The following is a 13,000-nucleotide window of genomic DNA, read 5'->3' as shown; positions in this document are numbered from 1 at the left end:
AAGTGCTGCAAGCCGCCTCTGTCGTTTTGCCATCAGCCCTACCTTTGCGACTTACGTCACTGTTCCTGTTTCCATCGGCGACTCAACGACGGCTGATTCATCTTTCGCTCACCTTGACGGCTTGTCCTCCCCCGCAGTTTGCGCCAATCAAATTTAAAGATTCCAGTGGTGTGATCTGAGTTGCAGTTACTTAATCGCTCGCACTGTTCTTGATCATCTCTTCTCCTGCTTCTTAAGATCGGTGAGTTGTGTGACTTGTGTCCTTGCTGAATCTTGTACTATGCTTGAAAGTAAATTTCTCAGAGCCCTAAAATTTTCCGTTTTGTTCATTTCAAGGTTTCTTTTTAATTTTCCTTTTTGGTGCTGCTATTGGAAAAGGAAGACAGACTGCTGGCTGCCAAAAAATAAGAAAAATGGCAAATATAAATATTATTCATGAATGATTTGATTTGCAAGTTATTTGATGAAAATTACTATCTTCATGACTTAAATTAACAATTTTCATAATCAATATATAGGCATCGAACTTTCAACTTTCAGTGGCATCTTGCTTATTTTTCTACGTTTCCAACTTAACAAATAACAATATATGCGAAATCTTGCATCTCGACTCTAGTGGTTCTGATACATTGTGCATCCAGTTTTTCTCTTCAATGTCTCTTTTACCATGACTTTTATAAATTAGGACTTGAGATTAGAGAGTATGTGCAGATTTTAAAGACAATGGAAGGGACAGAGGAAGATACAATAGTATGTTCTATTTATGTTCTCTTGAGATGACACTTTACTTCTCTAGTTCTCTGAATCTACTATCAATTCTTCTTTTTATTTTGCTTCTTTACTGGTTGAATGGGGGTGCTCGAAGAATATGATTAGTCCATCATAGTTTTTAATATTAGATAAAAATTTGAGTATGATTTAGCAGGATGATATTTACACATATTATGATTTGGTGAATTTTTTATGCATTTAAATGTTGGAACTATTTTAATCTATGAACTATTGTTGCAGATTAATATTTAGGCTTTTAGCAAACATGTTTCCTATAAGAAAACAATTGTCTGGAGTAGAAAAAAGGAAGAAAAAACAAAAGGAAGAAGCTTTAATTCAAAGCCAAGTAGGAAGTCTTAATAAGTACTTCACTAACAGCCAAAAAGCAGAGCAAACAGAAGTAGCTGAACAACTGAATCAGGATGACACTGATAATATGTTGCATGATCAGAAACATAGTGAATTGAATGAACTTCAAAATGAAGACCAAAAACAATATGGAAATGATAAAGTTGAAGTCAATATGCCTGAAAATAACAGTGATGAAGATATAAATCAAGAGATCGTGTTCCCTTTAAATGTTGATGATCCAGGAAATTGGGACAAAATGCAAAATATTAGGGATTTTCTAGTTGAAAGAGGTCCTAGAAAAGATGATGATATTTTGTTTCCTCTTGATAACACCGGCAGACACTTCAATCCATCACATTATAAGAGGCAATTGCCAAATGGTGAGAAAAGTGACAGAAGATGGCTAGTGTATTCTATTTCTATGGACAAGATCTTTTATTTCTGTTGTAAGTTATTCAAGACTCAAAGAACCACAATGAAACTTGGTCATCTAGCTGACGAAGGATACAAAGATTGGAAGAATATCAGTCGATGTCTCAGTCTTCATGAAACTAGTAAAGATCATATTGATTGCATGACTAGTTGGATTGAATTAGAAAGAAGACTTCGAAAGAAAAAGACAATTGATGAAAATATACAAGTAGCAATTAACAAGGAGAGAGAACATTGGAAACAAGTATTGAAGAGAATAATTGCAGTTGTGCAAAGAATTGTGAAGAATAACTTGCCACTTCGGGGAGATAATGAGAAGCTTTATGTTGAGAATAATGGAATCTTTTTGCAGCTAATTGAAATGATTGTTGAATTTGATCCAATAATGGAGGAGCACCTTCGGCGTGTTCAAGAAAGACAGATTCATTACACTTATCTTGGACCCAAAATCCAAAATGAATTGATACAGATGTTGGCGGCTGAAGTAAGAAGTTCAATTGTTGCAAAAATTAAACATGCAAAGTATTTCACTGTCATACTTGATTGCACTCCAGATGCAAGTCACGAGGAGCAGATGTCCCTTGTAATTAGATGTGTGGATGATTCAGAAAATGCAATAGTGGTTGAAGAATTTTGGATTGGATTTTTGAAAGTTAATGAAACTTCAGGACTTGGGCTTTTTACAGAGCTTAAAAATATTTTGAACAATCTCGAACTTGACATTGATAATATAAGAGGTCAAGGATATGACAATGGATCTAATATGAAAGGAAAACATAAGGGTGTACAGAGTAGATTACTTGAAATTAATCCTAGAGCTTTCTACACTCCATGTGGATGTCACAGTCTTAATCTCACATTATGTGATATGGTGAAATGTTGTCCTAAAGCAATGTCCTTTTTCGGTGTAATACAACGCATATATTCATTATTTTCTTCTTCTACCAAGCGGTGGCAAATCTTCAAAGATCATGTGCAAGGTCTTACAGTCAAGCCACTATCACAGACACGATGGGAAAGCCATGTTGACAGCATGAAGCCCATAAAAGATCAAACTTCGAAAATACGAGATGCTTTAATTGATTTGGCAAACATTTCTGATGACTCAAAAATAAAGAGTGAAGCTGAGGGTTTGGCATCATTTGAACTTGAGAATTTTGAGTTCGTGTTTGGAATGGTAATTTGGTATAAGTTGTTATATGAGATTAACATTGTTAGTAAGTTTCTCCAAGCAGAAAATATGGATATTGATATTGCTATTAGACAATTAAAAGGACTTATTTCTTCTCTCCAAGAGTTTAGAGAATCTGGATTTGATCAAGCATTAATTGAAGCTGAACATATTGCAAGTGAAATGGGAATTGAACCTATTTTTCGAGAAAAACGCATCATCCGAAGAAAGAGACAATTTGATGAGATCAATAGTGAAGAGGTAACCCAGTCTCCTAAAGAATCTTTTCGAGTTAATTACTTCCTATTTATAATTGATCAAGCTCTTTCTTCACTTCAAACTCGGTTTGAACAATTTCAAAAATATGAAGAAACAGTTGGATTTTTATTTAGTTTGGAGAGATTGAAGTATATTGATGATGATAGTCTCTTACACTCATGTGTCAATCTTCAAGAGTCTTTAACACATGATGGACACTCTGATGTTGATGGATCAGATTTATATTTAGAACTAAAGTTGTTAAGACACTCATTACCAAAAGAATCAAAAAGAGCGATTGATGTGCTGAATTATTTGAAGAAAATGGATAGTTGTTATCCAAATGCTTATATTGCTTATCGAATTTTGCTGACTATACCAGTTACAGTTGCATCTGCTGAAAGGAGTTTTTCCAAGTTGAAATTGATCAAAACTTATCTCCGATCAACTATGTCGCAAGAAAGACTAAATGGCTTGGCTATGCTATCTATCGAGAAAAAAGTGGTTGAGAAAGTTGATTATGCTAACTTAATCAATACTTTTGCTTCTAAAACTGCGAGGCGAGCAATATTCAAGTGACATATATTGGTCCGGAAGATGAATTTTATATTTTGGTTGGATCATTTTGATTATATTAATATTTGCTTATGACATATTGTTTTGGATGATATTTTTTTTATCTTTTATTTCTAGAATTAAAAATATTGTTATATTTACATTGATTGGAAATATATGAATGCCAAACTTTGAGAGCACCATTTTTTTGTCCTCGCCTCAGGCCCCAAAATCACAGGTCCGGCACTGATTGGAAGTTCGCGTACAGAGGTCGGAGTCGCTATTTAGTTCTCGACTATGTGGTTAATTTTGCGATTGATTCGCCGGGGAGGAAACGTTGCGAGCTTCGTTGCGTTCGAGGGGGAGCGTATGGGAGAGATTTCGCGGACTTGCAAAAGAGGAGAGTTTCTGGAAGCGATCTCTTTAACCATAGGAAACTTTTGAAGCGTCCCATGCTATTGAATAATCACTCCAACGATTCCATCGCATATATTGGTGCTTGCGGTCGTAGCCAAACATTGGAACATGTGATTTCTTATAGGCGAGAAAATTACATTTTCAGTCCTGTAATTTATATCCTTTTCAATTTTAGTCCTGTTATGAGTTAATTTACGTTCTTAATCCTGTAACTTGTAAATTTACGAAAAATGTCTAATTTGTGGTTGGAATATAAAAAGCACATGAGTCATAAAAAATCAAAATCCTCAAATTTAATTTACAACTCATCATTTTCCGTTGAAAATTTTCAATTTTAGAGGAAAAAAACTGAAATTAGAAAATATTCCAAGTTACAGGACTAAAAATGTAAATTGACTCATAACAAGATTAAAATTGGAAAAAGTGTAAGTTACAGGACTAAAAACGTAATTTTCTCTTCTTAAGCTTTAATAAATATTGACAGGCGGTCATCCGGAATAGTGACCCCCAAGCGCGACAGCAGGAGAAGACGTGACGATAAAGGGAAAAATAACTTAGGAGTTTCAATCAAAACTTAAATTAATATTTCTAATTAACTCCCAACATAAATAAGATAACCAAACATCATTTTTAAAATCCTAATCGAATTATTTCATTAAAATAATTTAAAGATTATTTTATTATAAATTTTTATTTATAATATAAAATTAAGTCCTAAAGTTAATAATTTTAATTAAATCTTATAATTGAGATAATTTAAATATACTTAATTACAATCTAATAAAATTATATATATATATATATATAATGGGATGAAATATAATAATATTTAGGAGCAGAGATTAAAAAAAATCATGATTAACTAATAAACAATCTAATTTGTATAATTGACTAGAAATATTTGTTTATGTGGCAAAAGGTGATTCATTCGCCCCTATCGTCCCCGTCAATCCGTCCTTAGATCAACATGGAGGAGATAAATTACTGATAGTTATTGGTCATTAGTGTAGGTGATCAAGGTATGGAGGAGGACATGTTTGGACATGTCAAATTTTGACCACAAAATCTCATATGATAATATCTCAAGTCCCATCTATCGTGTCAAGAAATATTTATTTATGATGACGAAAAGGGCAGAGAGAGAATGCAATTACAGGTTGCTCATCAAACAATAACACAAAGCAAAAACAATTAGTTCAAATCCAATTCAGAAGTACATTTTTCTTACCTGCTAAATAGGTAAGATAACACGACTTGTTCATTGATAACGACAATCATAGATTGTAGCAAAGTCCAACAAAAAGGCTGCTAAGATTTAAATTATGAAAGAGGAAGAATACCCTCTAGCCGAGGAAGTTCATCACCATAAGGTAGAGCACCAAGTTACAAAGAACAAAATCGACTAAATCTCGTTCTGATGCTAGATCCTGCAAAATAAATTCTTGTTATGGGGACTCAACTATGATCATAAGATCATACTATTTAGTAAGTCAGGGATATATTTTCATATTTTAATTAGTACTGTAGTGATTGCATAAACCAGGTAAAGATTAATAATCTACCGATACACATATTTATAATTTCAAATTACACTTTAATCGGTAAAGAAAATAAAGTTGGCTATATTGTAAACGTATATTGTACATGTACATAGATGAAAAAGAATACTACACTTAAAAGTTTATCAAGCATGTAGAGAAACTCTTTTAGGTAATTAACAAGGTTGGAGACTGTTATAAGCTTGTTTGCAAATCTAATTAACATGCATTAAGGCCAATAGGTGCTTCGATAACATCTGTAAATGCAAAGTCATAGTTAAATAATTCTACAAATCATAAATTTAACTGTTGGAGATTGCTTGCAAATCTAATTAATATGCATTAAGGTCAATAGGTGCGCCGATAACATCAGTAAACGGTGGCAAAAGATGAATAGGCTCGCCCCCAACGTCCCCGTCAACCTGTCCTAAGGCCAACACAGAGGAAGTAGATCATGGATGACTACAAACCTTTGGAATAGTGACTAACACATAAGGGGCGCATTTACCTCGCCTTTACCGAGATTCGAATCCCAGAGCTCATGATGATAACACCTCATGCGCTAGCCACTAGATTCATCCAAAGGGACGCCGATAACATCAATAAATGAACTATACAAAAGTATAGTTAAATAATTTTACAAACAATAAATTTAACGTGGTTAGAGACTATTATCAGCTTGCTTGCAAATCTAATTAACATGAGGCCAATATGTGCGCCAATAACATCGGTAAATTATGACAAAAGGCGAATACGCTCGCCCCCAGCACCCCCGTTAACCCGTCCCAAAGTCAACACGGAGAAGGTAAATCACGGATGACTATTGACCTTTGGAATAATGACTAGCACATAAGCCGAGATATTTACCTCGGCTTTATCAATAACATCGGTTAATGAACTATACAAAGTCAGTTAAATAGTTCTACAAACCATAAATTTATCTGTCTATGAGAAGGATTAATCAACTATACATAAACTTGAATTTCATTAATCAAGCTTTTACCTGAGTCCAGTTTTGACACAACAAATGGAGTCAATACAAAAGTTTAAACTCAGCTTTTCTGTCAAACACATTGATCCAGCAAAACCATAGATAGCTTATCCTACTCTCAACATTGCACACCAAATTTCACATAGCTGTGATCCATTTGGAACTTCAACCAAAAAATGGTCGAGGTGCATTATCCATATTGATCTCCACAGTTTAGGTTAACCGAACTTTAGGTTAAATCAAGATTCGAGAGGGGAGGGATATAAAAGGAGCCGTGTAACCGACTAAATGGCGCCTTCAATAAGGTGGTAATTCCCAACTATCTATCATTTAATTCACATTAAAATATGAATTGTTTTTTTTAGTTGAACTAAGCATTTGAAAACTTTGACTAAATTTAGAATTAGGTCATTATTAATTGAATCTATTTTATTTTTTAATAACAAATATATAGATTGGCATTCATATTAAATAACCCAAAGGCTTCTGTTCAAAAGTTAGTACTACATTTAGCGATTTAGTCCCAAAAAAATGATACAAAACACTATGAAGGTCTAACCCTCATTCCCTTCATAGCGGTCCTAAAGTTGGATAGGATACCTACCACATGATCGATGCACTACGAAGAGTAAATAGAAGCAATGGTTAAACTATAGTGCTAAGTAGATCAATCAAACTAGCAATGTCAAACATCAACAAGTTAGAAGCAAAGTGCTATGTGAAGTTGTTGTGGGCTATATATAATCGACATATTAAGAACTTGCGAGGATATGGGGGAGAAGATGAGTACAACAAGCTGAATTGGAGAAAGTAACTACTACATTTTCTAGAGACCGGATCCTCTGGTCCCCTTGTCCTGGTCCACTCCTGAACCGGGATAAGGGGATTGGTGAGAGACAATGACCTCCACCTGTTAATAGATGGAGGCCCATTGCCCCCATCAATGCAAAGGCTAGATCATGAATTGGTCTAGCCTTTGCGGACTAGAGGAACCACCCCCCATTTTCTACCCCTTCCATCCTATGACTTGAACTACAGAACACCAGTTCCAATTCCCACGCCTCCTTTTAAATGAGATGTAGATGTCGATACTGCAGATGCCCAATTATGCAAACGCTGAACAAGACATGGATACCCTTTTCCGCTAGCAGTGACATTAGCATTTTTTTCTTGCAAGATAAGCAACACAATCAGATACTTCTTGTGGAACTAGGTTGAAGAGTAGAATGTGCTTCTTCATGATCCTTCCCTCTTCCTTCTTCATCCGTCATAATTATAAGCTTTTGTTTTTTCATTTCAGAGACCAAAGAACTCACACTTAGCTTCATGTCAAAGACACCCCATCGATGAATTGCACTCGACTTCCCTCTCAAAGCATCCAATAGGACATTCAATTCGCTGATCTCATAGAGGAACAAAAATCTCTTCATACTCCAAGAGCATGAGCATAAGTTCTTTGCATGGAACAGGCAAGCAAACCGGTCTGGTGAACATAAACAAAATGCTGCAGAAAGATGCAAATCATAGTGGCACATAAAGCATTCTCTTGTTCCCTCAGCATTGAAGTTGGTATCCATTTTCTGCGATCTAGAGGAGCAAAGATATTCTCTTCTTCTGCGTTCCATCTCAATGCGTGCCTAACCAACAAAGTAGTAGCTAGATAAGTATATTTAGGAACAGTAGTAACAACTGTTAGGCTTAGAGTCAAGATAACCTCGAGCGACTTTGTAAGGACTCCATCAAAAGCAGAAAAGTTTTTCCATCCTGTATTTTCAGAATTGGTTTCACCTAAAAATAATACATTCCACTGGGCTCTAACAGCTTCCCTTGCAGCTGCTAACAGCAGCTTGTCATGAGATATGGATAAACGTTGTCTCTGGTCACGGTAAAGTTCTACGGCATTCTGACCATAGGGTAACCAATCAAGAGGAGCCACATTTACGGCTTCTGCACAATTGAAGCCGCAACTGAAACCAGAGTGATAAGCTCTAGGAAAAGTGAGAACAAACTCTCCTGGATTCTGAACACACCGGTAAATAGGTACACCTTCCAATCTTAAGAGTGAGGGTGATAAATTGGTCACCTACAAAATCCAGAAGAATAAAAATCCATAACTGATAATCACTACGTGAGAAATTTTGGCTATCTAAATCATTTTGCCAAGAAATATGATAAAGCTATAGAAGATTCTAAAAGGAGAGAAAAAAGCACTTACACGACTGTGAAGCAAGTCAAGTTTTTCATCCAATGGATATGGCAGATGCTTCTTCATAGCATCTTCCAACTTGGAAGCATCTTTTGCAGGGACTCCGTACCAAATTTTGGGGGCACCGAGATGCAAGTACTTAAGCGAGTATAGATGATGGCCTTCAACATGCTGTGGGGAGAGGAAACAGACATAAGACGTGGGATAGAGGAAGTTTGTTTCTTGACAAGATAACATTAATGGATGAAAAAAAAAAGCATTAAGTATACTTGACAACAAGCAACTTACCCAACAGAACGAGGAAAAACACATTCCTACATCTATCAATGGTACAATAATACCAGGAACATTTTTGCTTTCTAAGGAGAGGACAGAACCAGGAAGACGGGCCAAATTGTTTAAGTTCCAACCAGAATTCACATATTGGTCCTGAACTTTAACATATTGCGAAGAGGTTGATGCTTCAGGGAAGCCACTGCCGAAAACACTTGTGTCCAAATCAGCACCATAGAGCACCTAATTGAATGAACAATACCATGTAGAAGCAAACCACTCAGAAGACAAATTCAGCAAGATTTAATGTTTCTTAATGTCCTTGATAAAGAAAATTTTCTTATATCAGGAATAAAAAATCAGCAGGTATGTCAATTGAGTCCATATTATAAAAACTCAATCAACAAATAAACAAAAAACTTACACCTCATTGCTAACAGAAATTATTGAGAAAATAGAGCTCAAGAACATCGACCATTTTATGCTAAAGCAAGAGCATTAAAAAAAATAACCATAGCTTGTTATAAGAAATAAAGGAACTAGATATTGTATATTTGGAGAAGCACCTCAATCCCCTCAGTTGGTCTCTCTACGATCCGCCAATATTCACCTTCAATATCCTGTACTAGTGGTCCCGGTTTATCACTTGTTAAATCTAATTCTATGACCTTTTGAAAGTATTGCTCTTTGAAATCATCTGCATATTTCTGAAATGATTCTAGAGTGAAATCAGGCCCAGGTTCAAAGCCAAACTTGTTACAATTGTTGCCATCTCTAAGTTGATTATTTTCTAGCATAATCTCACTAATGCTATCAGTTATTTTCTGAAATTTTTGCCTTTTTGTACTCATAATACCATGGTTGCCTTTGATTTTTGATGAATGATGATTTTGAAGTTTGTCCACATGTTGGATGCAAGGAGAAAATTTTGAATTTAACCACAGATTCTTCCTCTTGAGAAGACAAGGTCGTCTCCAAGACGATGGTGGAACAATTCGACAAATTCCATATTTTTCAGCAATTGGACGTATCTTTGCAATATAATCCAGGGAGTCTTTAAATTCCTGTGAATAAGCTAACATAATCAGCCAAAACTAGATACATGGAAATGTTCAGATAACTAAATCACCAACACAGGTTTTAGGATTCCATTACAGAAAATACAAACCTCTTCACTAGGATAATATACCGGAGCTTCATCAAGGACAAGCTCACATGCTTCTTTTGGACGCCATCTTGCTGTGACCTGTTATGAGACAAGGCCATCAATATATGCACAAGAGTGTTAGACAAGCAGAAAGAAGCAAGCATATAGGTAAAGATATCAAACTACCTCTTGACATGTTTTACATATGCTACATCCTCGAATAACCCCTTTAGGCAGGCATGTTGTTGAAAGCAAATCCTAGAAGACAGAAAAAAAAAAGTACAAGTGAACTGGTTAAAGCTGTAAATAAACTCTTGATGACACGTCAATGAATAGAGATTCTCTGAGCAAGCTACCAAGTTAGAGCAGTAAGAACAGGAGTCATCTATTGTTTATCCTACCAGATGTTTCATTTTTTTCTCAATAATAATAGGACGCCCTCCTCCTTGATATAATCAAGTAGGTAAAAGCCAAGAGAAAAGCCTACACAGAATTAGATTTCTACAAAAGAAAAAGGGAAAAATCAAGGTTTTCAACCACTAAGGGCACTTTATAACAGGTTCATTGTTGAGATAATTCTAGTTTATCAACATCATATCTTGCATCTACCGACCTGCTCAAACAACTTGTGGCCCAACTCTTGATCTGAACGATTATTAAACTCATTGTAATTTAACCAGGGTCTATGATGAAACAAACTCCTATGCTTCTCATCCAGTATACTGCACCTTCCCTTGTAAGAAGTATCTGGAGTAACCACCCTGTCATCCTGTGCCCTTTTTAAGGTGAATGATGTAAGCGATGAAAAACTAGGAGGATTAGAAGGTATTCCATCAACAGCACCATCGACATGTGTTTCTACAGATTCTAGGGGAGAAAATCCAGGAGGAACTGGAGGTATTCCATCAGTAGCATCATCAGCAAGCACCCCTACAAACTTTAGAGATGGAAAACCAGGAGGAACTGGGGGTATTCCACCAGTAACATAATCAAGATGTCCGCCTACAGGTTTTGTTCCCATTGACACCAGAAGAATTTCATACTGGTAAAAATTTCATAGGTATATATTGGGAACATAACCTGCATAAGCATTGATTCATTAAAAGGTTTCAGTAATACCATTCAAAATCATAAAAATCTTGTTTATGAAACTAGATAAGCAATAAACTCAAGATAGGAGGATCAATGATCATTCAACATGCATTATAATCACAGTAAGAGCAAGTATTTATGTATATTGCAAATATAGATTTCACAAAAAAAATACCTCTGAGCATTTTTTGGGACAAACAAACTAATTGTAAATAGTTTTATGAAGGGGAGCAAAAAATGCTAACTCAGAATTATGAAAATGATGGCACCTCTGAATTTTTCCAAAAAACTTCAATAAATTAAAACCATTGACCCAAAACTGTGATCAATTTATACAAGTAAGAATTGAGGATAAATTGCAAGGTTTTATAAATCATATGCCATATTCAAAAACAGTTGAAGCCAAAATCTAATTATGCTTATCAAATTGGCTTTTACTTTTCACCTTGAAAGAGAGATTTGCTTTTAGCAGAATAAGTGAAGTGGAAAGTTAGTGAAGATTATAATCAAGTTAATGAAGACCATAATCTGTTATGAACCTAGTCCAATCCCCAAAAGATCGAGGGCGGGAAGGGAATTGGTCTCAATGACTGAAAGTGGTTACCTACTTTTGGAAGATGAGGACCTGCCAAATTGACTAGGTAACTTGAACTCAGATAAATTGAAAGAGTAAAAGCTCTTGAAGGATGAAATAAGAAAAGGACTCAGCAAAGACTCAACTATCATTGTAGAGCTAGCCTAGATGGAAAAATGCAAAGACTTGCAAATAAATTATTACCAAATAAGTTGAAGGAAGACCAAGCAACCAAAAATGAGTTGTGATTTTTATCTATAAAAATTAAACATGATGTAGCATCAAGCATCAGAAAAATAAAGCAACAACAATTTAGTTTCTCTGTTTTCCTCAACTATCTATGATGTATACGCCATCCCCTCTTATCCCTCTATTTTCCCTCTCTCTCTCTCTTGATCTCTCTATTTGTTTGCTGTCTCTCCCTCTCACGTTCTGTCTCTCTACCCCTAATTTCAGACTCTCTCTAGATCTCTCGACATATGTATCCATCTCTCTCTCTTTCTCTATTGCCTTCCCACAAAAATCGATCCCCTCCACCAGCACACTGCACCACAGCTGACACCCGCGGCGTCTACCATTCTTTGCCGCTGCTGGCCACTCAACTCACCGTGACTCTAGCCAACTTGTCCTTATTGCTGTATATGGTGCTCGATCCGTCGAGACCATAATAGAATCGTACTAATTTTCGGGTACAGAATATCCCAGAGATTAGTAAAATGCCCTGAGTAGACGCAGTTCAATGATGAACACAAATTCAAACCCTAAAACCAATGAATAATGAGAAATACAAAATTGAACAATCCAACCCCTAATATACACTGCCCAGAGGGCTCAGAAACCAAAATACAGGTGAAAAACAAGGTGAAATTACTTACCTGGATGTCTTAGCGAGGAGATCAATCCAGAGCGCAGATATAGCCTGGACACGGAAGGGTGCAGAGGAATCTGCGGAGAAAGAATTCCAAAGATGTGCGCAGAGACGGGGACGTCGACGCCTCGTCGGGGAAGTGGCCACACGGGGACGGCCGGAACTCGGACGCAAGCGGAGAGGAACCGGCGAGCTGCGCGGAAGTGAACGAGCGGTTTAATGAGAGACACGTAACTTGCTTACTTGAGTGGAAAATAGGGAAGCAGGAACGAAGAGTTTTCGCTGTTTACCAGGATACAAGTAAGAGAATGAGAGAGTTACAAATGTAATTACATTAATTTTAAATATTTTTATAG

General features: G+C 36.0%; 2 protein-coding genes across 2 annotated transcripts; one reads left to right on the top strand and one right to left on the bottom strand.

Annotated features, from left to right (window-relative positions):
• The first annotated feature begins 1,036 nt into the window (after positions 1-1,036).
• Positions 1,037-3,562, top strand: LOC121987122 (zinc finger MYM-type protein 1-like). Its single transcript, XM_042541021.1, has one exon. The coding sequence runs from the start codon at positions 1,037-1,039 to the stop codon at positions 3,560-3,562; it is 2,526 nt and encodes an 841-aa protein (XP_042396955.1).
• A 3,564-nt stretch (positions 3,563-7,126) lies between these two features.
• LOC121986303 (lysine-specific demethylase JMJ703-like) lies at positions 7,127-12,917 on the bottom strand. The gene is made up of 9 exons (XM_042540182.1): positions 12,652-12,917; positions 10,724-11,190; positions 10,297-10,368; positions 10,132-10,209; positions 9,530-10,027; positions 8,979-9,206; positions 8,700-8,861; positions 8,199-8,567; positions 7,127-8,121 (listed from the first exon to the last, which is right to left on the bottom strand). Exons 2-9 carry the CDS (start codon positions 11,129-11,131, stop codon positions 7,675-7,677), a joined length of 2,262 nt encoding a protein of 753 aa, XP_042396116.1. The 5' UTR covers positions 11,132-11,190; positions 12,652-12,917; the 3' UTR covers positions 7,127-7,674.
• Positions 12,918-13,000: the final 83 nt, after the last annotated feature.

Source organism: Zingiber officinale, chromosome 5B, assembly GCF_018446385.1.
Source record: "Zingiber officinale cultivar Zhangliang chromosome 5B, Zo_v1.1, whole genome shotgun sequence".
Classification (NCBI taxonomy): Eukaryota; Viridiplantae; Streptophyta; class Magnoliopsida; order Zingiberales; family Zingiberaceae; genus Zingiber; species Zingiber officinale.
Note: the sequence above shows the minus strand (reverse complement) of the source record. Positions and strands in the feature narration are given on the sequence as shown.